The sequence below is a fragment of the Perca flavescens genome, chromosome 7, assembly GCF_004354835.1.
Source record: "Perca flavescens isolate YP-PL-M2 chromosome 7, PFLA_1.0, whole genome shotgun sequence".
In the NCBI taxonomy this organism is placed as follows: Eukaryota; Metazoa; Chordata; class Actinopteri; order Perciformes; family Percidae; genus Perca; species Perca flavescens.
In genome coordinates, this window is record NC_041337.1 from 10,409,027 (window position 1) to 10,426,422 (window position 17,396).

General features: G+C 39.1%; 1 protein-coding gene across 1 annotated transcript; it reads right to left on the bottom strand.

The window, feature by feature from the left end:
* Window positions 1-1,265: 1,265 nt before the first annotated feature.
* On the bottom strand, window positions 1,266-17,372 carry uckl1a (uridine-cytidine kinase 1-like 1a). Its single transcript, XM_028583028.1, has 15 exons — window positions 17,264-17,372; window positions 11,701-11,885; window positions 11,374-11,480; window positions 8,946-9,116; window positions 8,581-8,652; window positions 8,239-8,428; window positions 8,062-8,123; window positions 6,253-6,269; window positions 5,211-5,309; window positions 5,029-5,122; window positions 3,621-3,683; window positions 3,404-3,526; window positions 3,084-3,191; window positions 2,660-2,816; window positions 1,266-1,960 (listed from the first exon to the last, which is right to left on the bottom strand). The coding sequence occupies exons 1-15, from the start codon at window positions 17,281-17,283 to the stop codon at window positions 1,881-1,883; spliced, it is 1,548 nt and encodes a 515-aa protein (XP_028438829.1). The 5' UTR covers window positions 17,284-17,372; the 3' UTR covers window positions 1,266-1,880.
* Window positions 17,373-17,396: the final 24 nt, after the last annotated feature.

A 17,396-nucleotide genomic window follows, 5' to 3' on the forward strand; every position in this document is an offset into this window, starting at 1 on the left:
AGCTAAATGTGAGCTGTACTGACCCCCTCAGGCTTTAAAGTGCATCACAGGGGGGAACTGGACGGCCTATATCTGAACCCTGAGAGTCTGAGGACCCTGGAAAATATTTTCAGAAGTGAGCATATTACCCTCCATGACCTCACTCTGATGATCTGATCTACAGCTGGTAGATCAGTGCAGACACATAATGACAACATGTTGAGTAGAAAGAGGCAGTGAGAAATGAAAACGAAACCCTGAATTTACGATGTATTATATTATATACTTAGAGATTTGATGCCTGTTGTGGATGTGTAAACCTACAAGATTGAGATTTGTGGTACATTAATAATTAATTAATAATTAATTAATCACATAAAATCTCTGACAGCTACCCCACTCTAGATGTGCGTTTATTACACAATATATATAAGAAATGTTTTTATTGGAGCAGCATATGAATGCATTTATATTAGAGCTTATTTTTGAGCCGGTTGCACCAGCTGTTCATATATTCAATTAGCCGCAGTTTGTGCCTCTAATGTAATAACATTACATTGGCGTCACAGATTTTCAGAAAAATTAAAACCCGGCCGTTTAACAACACTTAAACACTGTTCTATTTCCAGAAACCTTCAAATGATCCAAACAAAGATGACAAAACCCTGAAATGACATCTGGTCTTGCTCAATTTGTACGTGAAATTAAAAATGGAACTACACTTAGTTATATTGGTATATACTGATGTTATCGTCCTATAGTTTATATTTCTGTAAAAAAAACAACACTAAGAGCAAGGAAGTTATAGGGCCCTCTCTTGCACCCGGCGCAGCGCAAAGCCCGACACAAGTGTCTTTGCTAGTTTAAGACCGACGCAGTTGTCAATTTCCCGTCCAGCGCCCACGTCATTTAAATAGCAAATGCACCTGCGCCCGTCTTTGCACCCATGGGCGTGCTGGTCTTACAGGGAGGTGTGTTCAGGTGCATTCTTGGCGTATTGAGACAGCGGGAAGTGATCGTGCAATTGACCAACAAAAACCTGGTCTTAAGTCAACAGCGCAGCATTTCATTGTTATTTTAACAGCGAATTAATAAAATGCGCTTAGGCTCGTGCACAGCGCACGCCACACTATACTTGTTACACACATACAGGGAAGTGAAGCAGCACACAAACATGCAAAAGAATACAAATAAAAATATTACGGTGCAAATCTGCCATCATAATAGCAATACGCCAAGGCACAAACACGCCTGGCTTTTAAAGGGAATGGGAGATGACACTCTGATTGGTTTATTGCATGTTACGCCCAGAACACACCTAGGATCACATCTGACCTGACACTCGATGATGTAAACTAAAGCTTTTAAATAACATTTCACAAAAATAACACAGTATACCGCTAATAACGTCAGTTGGGGGACTTTTCACAGTTGATCGCGGTAGGACTGTTTTACATGTTTGCTAGCAACCAATTTACACATAGTTGAATTTTAACGGTGCAACCCAATTAAGTAAATTACTAGTTTGAAAATATCGAGTAATGACTAATAATCCCATTTACGAACAGTTGGTGCAATCCCGGATAAAAACATGTAGTATATAATAATATTGTTATTGCATTATTGTACCTCAAAGGCAATGGCATTGTTTCACCTCTGTGACCCTTCTTTATGAAAATTATGAACACTCAGTTGTAAATACAACAAAATATCCCTCCTGCATACAACTCGACTGAGACTCATCTGTTGTATAAGAGTACAAAAGTCCATGTATGCAAAAATTTTATATAACTTTTTTTTTTTTTTTTTTTGCTGGTCTCTGTCTGGAGGGGAGGATGCACAATAATGGGTGTTTTCAAGTAGTGTATTTTCTTTCACAGTGGCTCACAGATGTGTGTATGTCAGCATGACGGCTGCTCGTGGTCCTCATCACTCCAGCTGTTGGACCCGTCTGTCCCGAAGTACCGGTCCCCAAAGTCCCCTGAAAACACACAACAATGGATGCAGAGCTGCTGTGTATCAGCGGGTTAGAGGCTGAAGAAAATAATGAAAAGAACAGCATGAATACATAGTCAAACTAAACAGCTGCAACGGCTGGAAGATTTGGTTATAAGAGCTCAGTGACTGTTTTCTAAAATGATGAAATTGTAATTAAGTCACAAAGAGAGAGACTAATTAATTGGTTTAACGTAATACATTGAATACCCATCTAAATGTCTGCAAGTAATGTTTAATTATTGATATGTAATTATTTATGTTTGCATACGACAGACTGGCCCATCTGATATGCATATTGTTTAGTTTAGTTGCAGTGCTGATCAAGAGCAGTGCTCGCTTCAAATCTGAAGTGACACAAGCATAAAATTAGAATCTGCTGAGACATGAAATGAAATCTGTCAACTTGAAACCCAAACGTTTATTATCTTTCATCTTCTGCAAAGACCGTGGACATTTTTTACTTCCTGCATAAAGCTAAAACCCTGCACACAAAAAACCATCCTATGAAATAGAAGTTACATTTTTTATGTTTAGTCATCTTATTAAAATTAGAGTTCAGCAAATTTTGAGAGACTCAACATGGTCAAATGAGTTCTACTTTGGACAGAATGTCTGAGACACATGCCTTCTGATTTAACAGCACAGTTACAGAAAGCGTAGGTGAGTGAGTGTAATGACTTACCGATACCGGGAACTACATGTAACAAGTCGTCCAGACTCTTGTCCACAGCGGTGGTGATGATTTTGACCTTTGGGAAGGCGTAGGCCACAGAGTGAACCCCGAGCTCCGCCATCAACAGCGACACCAAGGCGATATTTTCCTCCTGCACCTCGTGATCCTGCTCAGCCACACACATCACAGCAACAACTGTCAGTGCCTTCTTGATCATCATCAGAGGGATAATGAGTAAGTGGAGAGGCAGGGAAATATTTAACTTTTTTTTTTTTTGCAGAAATAATGCTATCTAATCTAATCTCCCCAGGGGAAAAATAAACTTCCAATCAATAACCACACAGATGAGTAATGGAACACATGTGACAGACCAAGACGAGAGGGGCTCCTCTTGTTGTCTTACTGAAGAATAATGATGTTAATATCCACCCACCAATAGGACTCGTACTGCCATCATGGCAGCAGCTCCGGTGGAGACCGTGCTGTCCATTAGGATGACATGATCTTCGCTGATGTCTTTGGGCAGACGCAGGTAATGCAGCTGGCGAGGCCAGAGAGGAGGAGACCGGTTACCATGGTTACGAAAGCAGGAAGGGTAGTTACCACGGAGACACACATCATGTGGAAGAAGGAAAAAAAAATAAAAAAATAATACAATCCAAAAATTGTTTGATGCGATTCTCAAAAGACGCGGCTCATCTTGAAGATATGGATGTGAGGAGCATTTGGTACAAAGTGACTCATGTTTTCTACCTCTGGTTCGCCTGAGTCAATGTTGGTCTGGATGAGGATCTTGCCGATGCGGACGTCCTTGCACACGGCCCTCAGGGCGGGCTCCATGGTCTCTCCCGCCCGAAGGACCGACACACCGGTGATCTGTGGAGACGAGGCGGCGGAGCAAGTGTGATGACAGTAACCCTGCCGACGCACTCGACTGGAAGTTAACAAGGCCTTGTAAAACATCACTCACCCCTTTCCCGTTGTAACTGCGGCCCTCGTACTCATAGCCCTGTGGAGTCTGGACTACAGACGACTGGTAGAAGATACAGAAGATATATCATTTTACTACACAAACTCCCGTAGACGCAGATACAAAAAAAAGAGTCAATAAATCGATGTATGTATGGAGTATATGTGTTGTATTACTGTCTCAAAAAAGGGCAGTTTGTTTGCTTTAGGACATTCACCACAACTGGCGTACACTTAACTTTAATACCAACAATTTAGCAAAGAACTTTTTATATGATACCTTGTAGGAATCTAGTGGTTTTGGTTCATGTCAGAATCATATTAAAATCAACTTGCAGAGACTTGAACTTTGCTTGAGACACCACATCACAGAGAGCGTTCATCCCCCTTTGTTGTTTGTCAGGTACGCTGTGGAGGACTGTTAACTGTTTTTGAAAACTCTCTTGTTGGAAACTTCAAACTTTGACAACTGACATATGAGAGTTGGCTGCTTAAACGCTTTGTCTTTAGAAACACTTAGGAGAAACAATATACACTGATATAATTTAAATTCAACTTATTTTATATATAGTGTGAAATCATAACAGAAGTTATCTCAGGACTCTTTCCAGATAGAGTAGGTCTAGACCACATTCATTGCACACATCTACAACAAAGAGCAAACTGTTTTTGGTCCAACTTCACAGTGAGACAACGAAATGAAGCACACTTACTTTGTGTTCCATCGCTCTACTGTTTTGCAAAGATTCATGGGATATAGCTGGAGCAGAAGAAGACCAAGTGCAAATAATGTTGAACGAGACAAGACAACTTGAACAACTTATCAAACACTGATTCACCGTGCTGATATTTTTAGATAAAAAAAGAAAATGCGCGGCCGTGCTCTTTTAAAGGTACTTAGAATAACATATCACAGAGAATACAGAAAAAGATAAGTTGAAGATGTTGTGAAGTTCACTCCTGAGGTGGTGAGCTGGAGTTTGAAGTTTTTAAAAATAGTCCCTTTATTCAGCTTTGTTACCATGCGACGATAACTGTGAGAAACCCATAATTATAATTATGGCCAGGGTGTTCTTATTATAATTATCTCAAGCAGGCTTCATGTCTCTGCAAGTTGATTTTTAAACTATATTGGTAGAAACTAAAACGGACGGCTGGCTGGAAGGCAGTTTGTAAAACACGGACTAGAGCGGTGAGAGTGAACCGAAAACAGTCAAAGGTGGGCTGTAAAGCCAAACACAATGAGCTAAAAGACGCAAAGATCTATAAACCTGAGGAGAACTGCACAGTCGGTTTATAATTTTCTGTGGGTTCATCACTACAAGTGACCTCTTCCAGGCATGCCATCCATTGTTAATATAGAAATATTGATTATATCCACTTTAATATTCACTTGACAGTCTACCCACCTGAGATGGTAGAAACGTCAGTGCATGTTCTATGAGAAGACGCATTAATCTCTTTGAGTAGAAGATAAACTCATCTCGACTGGTTTCTTTATTCCTGCATTACAGAAAAGGAAGTTATCGCTCATATTATATGAGAGAACTGTTATGAGGACTCGTCGTATTCAATGAGCACAGGTCGGTACCTGATGATGGTGTGCAGGCCTTTGACCTGCGGCGTGCTCTCCAACACGCTGAGCGTCTGGGGCAGCGGCTGAGTCTGCTGAGCGGAGGCCAGGAGCGCCCTGAGACAGAGCAAAGGTTGTTCAGATCAAAAGGTTTCCGGTGTTGTTCTGCTACACTCAGACGGCAGAGAGTTATCATTCAGACCAAGTCACTTAACGCTGAAAGACAGAGAGATGTCAAGGTCCAGTCTGTGCACAACGATACAAAGGGCTCTATTTTAACGATCTAAGCGCATGGCGTGAAGCGCCTGGCGCAGGTACGTTTAGGGAGTGTAGAAATCCACTTTTGCTAGTTTAACGGCGGAAAAAAAGGGTCCGTGCGCTGGTTGCATGGTTCAAAAGGGTTGTACTTAGTGTCTTCATTAATTCATAAGTGTGTTTTTGGCATAACATGCAATAAACCAATCAGATTGTCATCTCCCATTCCCTTTAAAAGCCAGGCGCGTTTGTACCTTGGCACATTGCTATTATGATGGCGGATTTGCTGAGCAGGAATGAGAGAAAAAAATGATCTGCTTGTGCGTGAAGTGAAAGCGTGCAAGCAGATCATACCATAATACTATTCACATTGTAATATTTTTATTTGTAATGTTTTGCATGTTTGCGTGCTGCTGGGCGTCCCTGTGTGTGTAACAAGCATAGTGTGCACGCGCTGTGCACGAGCCTAGGGGCATTTTACTAATGCGCTGTTAAAATAACAATGAAATGCTGCGTTATTGACTTTAGACCAGGTTTTTGTTGGTCAATGGCACGATAACTTTCCACTGCCTCAAGATAGCAATACGCCAAGAATGCACCTGAACACACCTCCCTTTAAGACCAGCACGCCCATGGACGCACAGATGGGTGCAAGTATATCTGCTATTTAAACAATGTGGGCGCTGGACGGGAAATTGACAACCGCGTCGGTCTTAAACTAGCATGCTCCGGGTGCAAGATAGGGCCTAAGATTTCCAATAACAATTAGCCAGAGAAGATAAAGTCAAAATACGTATCAGCATACCTGACAGTGAGCTCACGCTGCTTAAAGAGAGGGTCAGAGAAAGACAATAAAATGGGGTGAAAAATGGAGATAGTGAGAAGACTTCCACGGCTCATCTCTCAGCCCCAAACCCATTCATTGCTGCTGAAGATGTAAATCTTTAAAAACTAGTAACACATGTATAGTCTCATTTTATTTAACTGTAGTTTTCTGCTAACTTCTTTGCAAACAAGAATATTCAGTGCATTTGTTGGGGACTATTTTCTGCTGCGGATTAGTATTTACAGCAGCAGGACGGTGTTTGGTGTTTTAAGCCCCCAACGTCGTCTTCCAGGCAGTGCTGCCTGGAAGTCACTAGGATTAGGCAATGGTTAGGGTTAGGTACGCCTTTAAGTAGACGGTTGCAGCGCTGCCTGGAAGTCGATGTTGGGGGCTTAAAACACCATCGAGCCAGCAGGACGGGGAAGGACCCAAAATAAACTACAGTGAGTACAGTGTGTTTGTGGTAATAGAAACGGATATTTCACCCAGTACAACAGAGCAGCTCACTCATGTGTTGGGATGGGTTAGTGATAGCCAGTTCCAGTTTGACTCCAGTTCCAAGTAGGTAAAAATAAATTAAGCAGATTTGTTAAGCTCAGCTGCTAACAAAATACTTATTGAATCTTTCATTTTGTATTTCTCTTAGATAGTTTTTCCTCTTTCTGACACAACGATCGTCTGCAAAGATTAAATACGTGGTGACAAACGTGCTGATTTAGCCACACAGCTGTTAATATGACTGACTGATTGACTGACTGAACACGGCAGACCGAGTTAACTGAATCGTCCCAAAGTGCGGAGACATTTCAGTTAATGAAACAATTTTGAAATGCAATATTTGCAAGAAGGTACTCACGACAGTGAAAGGAACGCTAAGTCCCCCCCCAAATATTTATCTACTGTCCATCATGTTATAGTAGAACTCTCCCTCTTACTTTAGCGTTACACTGTATGTTGTGTCAGATTCTGTAAACAAATATTTCACCTTCAAATATTGTAAATAAACATGCATGCAGAAAAATCTGCTATTTCTTTAGTTGATATTATGGGTGTAAATCACACGTTTTACAACAATACGATATAGATTTTTTGGACAACGATACAATATTTACTGATATCACAAAGCCTGCCATGGTTTTGATTCGATTCAGGGGCCTGCGAACTATACGAGGCAATACATAAGCTCATTTAACACAATCAGTTATATTTATATATATTTACACAAATTAACTAAAATATGATTTGACAATTTCATTACTAAGCTCTTCCAGACATTTAAATAAAGAACAAACTACTCTTTTTAATAAAAAAACAAACAAATATAAAGTGGGAATTTCCAAATTAAGGCGCATCTTAAAGATGACAATATGTATCGATATTTTCACTTTGCATCGATAATATTGGATGGATTTAATCGATTTATCGATCAAGATTGATGTATCGTTACACCCATACACATAGTTGATATCTGCTGAATGATAAAGTAGAATTAATATAATTTCCACTGTGTTGTTTTTAGCTTCTGACCCCACTTGTGGTCTGTCTGTGGGATTTGTTGTGAATAAGACAAATATAAAATAACACCAGACTTTTCCTTTAATTTTCTTTTCCAAAGTGAAAGGAATAAAAGTCTGAAAGATTGTGATTGAGAAGTTCTGATTTAATTTGAGATTGAAGCAGGTTACTGTACAAACACTTGGGAGTCTCCCTTTCTGTCTGCTATGTTACAGCTTTAGGACACATGGTGGCGCCACCCTCTTATGTACAATCAGTGTTTTGGCTACTCACTTCCTCCAGCTGGCTGTGAACATGCTGGACTATCAGATCAATGGCCACCATATTCCCACCACCTTAGAAGGAAAAACAAGAAGAAACCAATGTAGCTGGATGTTGTTGCTATGTTTTCTGTAGTAGTAGTAGTAGTAGTACTAGTTTAAGTTGTCTTTAGTAGTGAGGAAGTCTCACCTCTCGGCACAACAATGTCAGCCAGCCTCATGGTTGGCTCAATGTACTGCTCAAAGGCCGGTTTCACAAACTTGTTGTATTGCTTGATGACGCCTTCAATGTCCCGTCCGCGTTCTGTGATGTCCCTGCGCAGCCGGCGCACCAGCCGAATGTCTGAGTCTGTGTCCACAAAGATTTTCATATCCAGGAGCTGCAGGTGGGAAGAACAAACAACCCCCAATGGTTCATTTATATTCACTTCAGCAAAAAAGCAGCTGCTCAAACAACAAAACCTGATGGTGATTGCTTTACTTCACACAAGAATTCTTCAAATAGAAAGAAAAAGGAAACCTATTGCCTTACCTGAAGAAGCTCTTTGTCTGCAAAAGACATAATTCCTTCAAATATGATTACACTGGCACCGTACACATTTTTCTGCACAAAGGAGAGAAAACCAACAGTCTTCAAAGCTGCTTCAGTCTAGCTCTTTTGTCACTTTGGGAAACATTTTTTTTTTTTAAATAAATGTTTTATTTATTTTATTGTCTATAATATACTTTCAACTTTGAAACAGTAATCCTCCAAAGAACTGAAGACCATTGTGTTGTACTTTCTACTTTCTAAAATCACAGGGTACATATTTAGTCTTTAACCAGTGGTTAACCAGAGGAAATCATCACTGAGGAGCTTTCTGTGGAACCGAGACACTTCAATAAAACACAACTCACCCAGTCTTTCTGTCTCCCGTGGGTGGTGAAATCATACACCGGGATCTTCACACTCCTGCCCTGCTTCAGCTTTCGCAGGGTGGCAACCAGCAGCTCAAAGTCAAATGCCCCCGGATGATCAAAGTTGTAGTCGTTACTTGCTGCCAGAGTCTGCTCCTCTGAGGATAAAACCTGTAAAACATTAACGTTCACAGTTTCACACCATAACTGATGATGTAAAGATTTGAAGAACTCAACAGCGATGTCTCTTCCAGATATTTTGTAGGAACTATTTTCTTTCTGATGAACTACACCAACTGTAACTTCGCTCAGAAGGAAGCGTACTCATGGACGAGAGGCTCGTGATAATGCAAGATGTAAACATTAATGGCTTCCTCTTCGGGTGAGTTGTAACATTAGCTAGTTTAGGTGAGCTCGCAGTATCGGTTAGTAGCGCTAACGGCCGATATCTCCAACACTGGGCAACTCACACCAAAACAAGAAAGAAAGAAAAATAGCACTACAGATAAGGGGAAAATATGTATTCTTGATTTTGGGGGTGAACTCTTTTCACTAAATGACGATAACAATAAGGTTTTCTGCTTTTCCTCACAATCTTTGAGTTAAAGAAGTTGAACTTGTTTATAGTCGGTCTTTATATGTGCACGAGTTTCCATTTCTCATGCCATCAAACTGTTAAATATTCAGGATAGACGGTCAGTTTTCTATAGAACATTGGTGGGTGATCTTGTTTTAACTATGGATGACTGCCTGGGATGGATGTACTCTAGTTTTTTATGTTACAATGTCTTTGTACATTGTTTTATGTCAGCTTGTGTCATGGGTTATTCAGCATTTGTCTTAAAATATTGTGTAATATGTTTTAATATATTTGTTATGTTTTATGTTCTGTGTTTTACTGCGAGAGGGGAAAAAGCTTCCCCTTGGGGACAATAAAGTTTAATTTGAAGTTAAACAGATGCTTTTATGTCCTGTCATAGAGATAGATAAAGCATAAAGAATAGTGGGACAAGCTCTTCCCACTTTCAGCTGTGTGCTAAAGGAAAATCAATATATCATAATTAATATTACATTTAATAATTAAGTGTTTTTGTGAAAATGGTTTGGAATGCTGCAGCAAGAATCTAAAATTAAATTAAATTTGACCATGTTACACCAGGTTTAGCTTCCCAACATTGGCTCCCAGTCCATGTCAGATCAGACTTTAAAGTGCTTCTGATGACTTACAAAGTTGTAAATGTTAACCTACCTGTCTGTTCTCCTTAAACCTTATACTCCTACCAGGACTCTCAGAATACAGGGCTCCTGGATGTCCCCAGAGTTGAAAAGAAGTCAGCGGAACACAGGGCCTTTTCCTATCGGCCCCCTTCCTCTGGAATAACCTCCATATTGACATCAGACAATTTGTGTCTGTTGAGGCCTTTAAATCCAAACTCAAAACTCACTTTTTGCCTTAACTTTTAATTAGGTGCTTATTATCCAGCTGGCGGGTCGCTCTCAGTCTTGTAGTCCTGCGGACACAAATCATTTCTGAAAGCCACTGCTTCTCAATAACCCTCTGTTGTTTGTGCTCCACAAGCATAGCTGTGTGCCTCTCTCTCTCTCTCTCTCTCTCTCTCTCTCTCTCTCTCTCTCTCTCTCTCTCTCTCTCTCTCTCTCTCTCTCTCTCTCTCTCTCTCTCTCTCTCTCTCTCTCTCTCTCAACTCAGGCGTCTGTGCTGGACCATCGGTCATCCTGGGACCTTCTCTCTATCTCTTGGCTGTCATGCTTCATTCCCATGTTGGCTCTAGATCGCCATTCTTCAGTATATTCTCTCTCTCTCTCTGCTTGTTTTATTCTCCTATCTGTGTGAATGATGTGCTTCCGTTTAGCTTCTTGTGTGTTTGTGTAGCCTGTCCTCATTCCAGGTTACATGGTGGAGAGGAGGTCATGTGACTCAGGCTCTAGCTGTTTGGCAACACCTGGAAGCTGCTTGACTTGACCTTTTTTATATATATATATATATATATATATATATATATATATATATATATATATATATATATATATATATATATATATGTTCACAGTCTATGTATCATTTTGTAATATGGATTGTCTGTACTGTAATTTTATTATGTTGGTCTATTTTGTACAAACGGCATTTTATGCTGTACAGATTATAAAGCCCCCTGAGGCAAATTTGTGATATTAGGCTATATAAATAAAACTGACTTGATTTGACATGTTCAAAATATCTATACGGAGGCTGTGATCTAAAGTGTTACCACAACAGTTTTTTAACTCCAAACTGTGACAGCAGAGCAGTATAATGAATGTTAATTCATATAAAACATTTAATTTCTTACTACAATGAATCCACAGATAATTGGTAACAGCTAAACAAAATAAGACAAAAAAAAAAGACTAAAATGCATGGGATCCTCACCTTGTAGAAAGAATCCATAGACAACAGCACAACCCACGGCACATCCAGAGCCTCAATGATCTTATTGGCCACGGTGGTCTTCCCTGAGGCGCTGCCCCCACACAGCCCTGCAGATCCACACAGCATTTCAATGGCCCATTATGTGTGTTTTTCAGAGTGTGTCTAATGTTGTCTGGCGGTATGCATGTGTGATAGCGGTGAAGTGTTTATGGGTGTATGAAGACAGAAAAGCACAGGTTCTGCAGCTCAAAGCCACAATTTGGCACGAAGGTGATGGAAGAAGAAAAGAGTCAGGAGGAGTGAAAACATCATCAGCGAGTGTCATACCGATGACAAAGGCCTCTTTTGACTGCGCTCCGTGCTCGTCATACCAGGGAGGTCGGCCGGCGGTGTAGACGGTGCGCGTGCCTGTGCGGAGCAGAGGAGGCTCAGTTGTATTCAGTGAGGTGCTCTTCCTGCGAGGGGCCCCCGCGGGGGGCAGGAGCCGGTCCAACGAGTCCTCCCCGCTCCCACTGCAAAACAACAAACAGCCGGGCAGGTTACAGCCTGAACACACAGAGTCTACACAGTCAGGTGTACGACTGTATGGCTTCCATCCAGTCTGCAGTATCAAAGAACTGCCAAACTTCCACTTCAACAACACACCATAACTGTAAGATGTAAGGATCACACAAGAATCATCATCATCATATTATCTTGGACAATGATTTGATAACACATGAAATACAGGTGTTATTTAACACATGTTAAGGACTAAACATTTAGTATGTTGACCTTAAAAAAGTGTTTGACACAGTAATTCTAACTCAAGGTTTACTTGTGGTACGAGCTTTTAACCATATCTCCCAGCTTCCTCAGCGCACAGCTACTATACTGAGCAAATTCCATCCATTGATGAAGGCCGTGAGATGTGGTTAAAAAAAAAAAAAAAAAAAAAAAAAAAAAAACATGAAGTCAACCTTAATTTAAGAATATTTTGTCAAATGTATTTTTTTTCTACAAACTACTATAATTGCAGACAGATATTAGATAAGAAGTGGCATGCCGAGCTCTGCGATAGATTTTAAATACATATAAACGGGACAAATAAAGATCTAAAACAATTAGTTGATTATTTGATTAGTCAAATGACAGAAAAATAATAAGCAACTTTAAGTGTATCAAGTGCATTCAAGCAAGAAAATAATTGTATTTAAAAAGAAAGGAATGTTACATTTCTGCCTGACAGAATGACGTCTGAAGAACTGCAGAGAACAACCAAAATATGCCTAAACCTGCGGTGCAAGAAGACATCTTGATGCAGTTACACATTAAACACATTGTTGTGTGATGCGTTAAGACTGTTTATGAGTTTTCCCTTTAGGTGGTGGGCTGCTGTCCAGCTGCTGTGTACTTAAGCACAAATTGAAGGTACTTGACATTTTATTCTTTCACTCCACTACATTTCAGAGAGACATATTGTACCTCTTGCTGCACTGCATTTATCTGACAGCTGTAGTTACTTTACAGATTAAGATTTCACATAGAAAACACACAAAGAAATTCAAAAATATAATGCATTGCATAATAAAACCCACCCAACAATATATAAAGTGCCAAAGGTTTCATGGTTTGAACTTCAAAAATGTGACGTCTTCAATGACAGAAAACTAAATAATTCTGAGGTTTGGACAGCTTGTCAGATGAAACAAGACGTGTGAAGATACATGTCACTGAGCTCTGGGTCATTGTGATAGACAATGGACACTGTTTTCTCAAATCAAACAATACGTGGATTGATCAAGAAAATACCCAGCAGATTAATTCATGGGTTGTGTAAATGCTACTGATGCTCTAACGGACAAATCACAGTTTTAAATCCCTGTAATTAAGATTAGGCTCTCACACATCTGTTTACTATGGAACAAATAGAAGTCAGCCAAGCTGTTGCGTCACAATCTGATGCTACATTTAGGGACTCCTTCATTCCCACAGGCACTAATTAGAAAGCAAATTAGTAACTCGGTTTGCTTCTTACTGTAACTACATATATGCACACAAACTGAAGAGACACTAAAGGCAACCCTCTGTGACCGAGCACAAACAAAACACACCAGAATCCCTAAAAACTCTTGCACTTCCTTCCGACCTCTCAACAACCCCTTTTCAGAGACTATACAGTATTTATAACTCACACACACTCACAACCACAGTGTGTATGAGAGCTTTGGGAGAAGGAAAACTAGCATCCTTTCTGCGCTGAGAGAAAACAACAACAGTACAACACAGTCAATATCTTACCTGCGGTCAGACCTCAGGGACCAACAGCCAGAGATTCTGGCTCCTGCACAGTCCTGCAGAGTCATATCTGCTTCAGACCAAACCTGCTACGCCCCAGCTCATCTGTCAACGTGAAAACTGACCGAGCAACACTGACCGAAAGTCATAGACGTGTGTAAATGTGTTTCTAGTCTGCTTTTACTGCTTCCATTCCCACAACTGTGGCTCTGTGGAGCAACTGTGGATCATCTGAAAAATCTCTCAATGCTGCTCCACGTGTTGCGCTCTCTCTCTCTGTGAGTGTGTGTGTGTGTGTGTGTGTGACACTAAGAGGATCACTGTAACAATGGCAGCAAAGAGCTCCTTGGCTGGTATTAATAGAGGCACCAATAAGCAAGAGCACGTAGGGACGGACGTCTTCTACTGATCCTTCCTCTTAGATAACTCATGTGAACCATGAAGACACTACAACACCAGAGGGACAAGCATACTGAAATATACAGATAGGCCCCAAGTCTTAATGTAACAGGAGGATGCATCTGAGAAAATAGTAACATGTCTATCACAGTTCCCCAGAGCTCAAGATGAAGTGTTCAGATGTCTTGTGTTGTCTGACTAAGTCTAAAACTTAAACATAATCAGCTTACAACGATATATAAAACAGCGATAAGCAGAAACCCCTCACATTTGAAGCATGAATCCCAGCATTGAAAAACTGACTTAAAGAATGAATCAATTATTACAATAGATGGCGATTATTTTTCTGTGGATCATTCTGTGAGTCATTTCATTAACTAATCGCTTTAGCCCCAATAGTTTTTTGTCTTTTCCTTGTCTTAAAGCCCAGCATTAGAGATATTGTCTTAGATTGTTTGAGACAGTGAATTGAGTCAAGTTATTAATATTTATATAGCCCCAATCACAATTTTTCCTGACAGAACAGTACAATCTATATACTGTACAGCATTCTTACAGCCTTAGTTTAAAAAAAAAAAAAAAACTTCTTAACAGGCAAAAATAAAAGGAAGAATCCTTAGGAAGAGCAACAGAAGAGATGTCTCTCTTCCAGGAAAGACATGCAATACATGTAAATATACACATGAGACCGGAATAACAATATTATACTGTAATTACATTATAAAGAAAAACAGAACAAGACCCATAAGTATTGAGGTATCATTATTTAAAAGTAGAAATACCTTATTATAAAGATTCTCCACTACCATGCTAAAATCCTTCATTCACGATTTCATTTATTTAAAAGTACATATAGTCAATATTATCAGCAAGCTTTACATGATTTGAATATTAAAAGTAAAAGTACTCATTATGCAACACTATTCAGTGTTCTACTCTATATTTATCACATGTATGGTATTGGATTATTTCTGTAACATGTAAAAAGCATTTTAATGTTGTAGTTGGATGAGGTGGAGCAAATTTTTGGCAAAAATTACCATCTGGTAGTTTGATCTAGAGCTGAAATGATTAGTCAGATGTCCTGATACATACGGAACTATTTCGATAATCGATTAATGGTTTAAGTCATTCTTCAATCTAAAACACCAAACATTCCCTAATTCAGGATTCTCAATTGAGAGGATTTTCTGATAAGAGGAAGTACCTTAAAAATTGTATGAAAAGTATTTGAGCAGTGGTGGAAAGTAATTTTACTCAAGCTGGAGGAACTTTTACTTGAGTATTTCCATTTTATGCTACTTTATACTACTCCAATACAATTTAAGAGAAAAACAGTGTTTTTTTTACTTCACTATATTTATCTGACAGCCATGAGACACACACACACACACACACACACACACACACACACACACACACACAATATACTGACTAATTTGTTGATTACTTTTTTACACAATTAATATGATCAGCTCACAATATATGATGCATTATTATAGATTTAACTAGCCAAACTAACCAAATACAATATTAAAGTGTTGCTCATATCTTAATGCATCACTAATAATGATTCAATAATATAATAATATCACACTGACAAGGGGTCACTTTGCTGCATAATGAATACTTTCAATTTTAATATTGTATGTACACTTTGTTGCTAACTCATTTCACTTACATAACATTTTGAATTCAGGGCTTTTACTTATTATTTTGTGATATTTTAAGCCCCCTCCCATTTGTATGTCTTCTGATTATCGTAGCAGTGTGACCTGTGATGGCGTGCTGGGAGAACGCCTCCACGTAAGTTAGGTAGTTGTGTGGACAGTGCTTCTTCAGCCATTTACAAACATCTTGTTGTGACCAGAGCACAACTGGGTGGATCGGACTGGGCTGTGCTGGGCTTGTGTGATGTATTTTTATAGTGTAGTATTTAGGGGCGTTGAAATGAATCACTGCATTGATGCATCGTGATGCGGAGCAAGACGAGTCTGCATCGATGCAGTGACAGACTGTAATCGATTACTGCCTACTGATGTTACTTGTTGTTTTTACCGGTCGCCGCTTTTTTTGTTTTAGCCTTTTGTCTTTTGCCTGCTGTGTTTAGACTACATTCAGGAAGTGTCTTTTTTAAGAGCAGATACAAAAAGGGGAGTTTACACACACACACATATATATATATATATATATATATATATATATATATATATATATATATATATATATATATATACATATATATATATATATATATACACACATACATATATATATATACACACACACATATATATATATATATACACACACACATATATATATATATATATACACACACATATATATATATATACACACACATATATATATATATATATACACACATATATATATATATATATATATATATATATATATATATATATATATATATATATATATATCTGGCTACTTGAATTTGTTTTTGAAAACTATGTGTAGCAATATATAATATTGAGGAGGTGACGCATCGTGATATTGAATTGAATCGTCAATTGAAACGTTAGACCAGTGAAGATGCACAGGCCTAGTAGTATTGCTACTTATCCTGAAGTAAATGATCTGAATACTTCTTTCACCACTGCCTATTTGCAGCTACCATAGACTATGTCAGCTACAAACAGACTGGTAAATATTGTAGCAGAAGGTTAACCGGGGGCAAAATCCCATTTTTATATATTGTTTAGGGGTTTTGCATTCTTTATTTTTTAAGGCTACTCTAAATTAAAGAACTGAAAAACCCAACAGAATAATAATAGAAAACCGACACATCTATCTTACGACTATATACTTAAAAGGTTTATTAAAAGTATATTGTAGGAGTATTCTAGTGGTTTCTTACCAATGAGTCCGTGACGCACGACTGATGTCAAACTGCAGCTCACCTACTTCTGAAGAGCTTCATGTTTCCAACGCATTTGATGAATCTACAGCTCCCTGTCACTATATAGTACAATTATTTAAAACGTACTAACAGAGAGGGTTTTTTAATGTAATGATATTGATATCAGAAACAAGTCAGGTGTTTCTGCTGTTTAGGAGGTGGAGTCAGTGTGGTGAGCGTTACATTACCGGAACAGGACGCTGCAGTAGACGCAACACAAATTAAATATGAATCATTTCGGTACAGAGAATTCAAACACATGTAGAAAATACTCTTAGCATCGTGTACCTGTCTGAGCGGGACGACATTATTCTCCCGCACTCCGTTTCAATAGGGATCTTGCGACCACGGAGCCGGCTTCGACTACAGCCATGGATGGATTCCTTCTTAACCGTGCTGTGGGATTCTGGGTAATGTAGTT

Excerpts from the sequence above, each read along its gene's own strand:
- uckl1a (XM_028583028.1), bottom strand. The coding sequence starts at position 17,283 with ATGTCGTCCCGCTCAGACAG. Across the intron at positions 11,481-11,700 it reads AAAAGAGGCCTTTGTCATCG|GGCTGTGTGGGGGCAGCGCC; the intron begins GTATGACACTCG and ends GTGGATCTGCAG. Across the intron at positions 5,123-5,210 it reads GGCCTGCACACCATCATCAG|GAATAAAGAAACCAGTCGAG; the intron begins GTACCGACCTGT and ends TCTGTAATGCAG.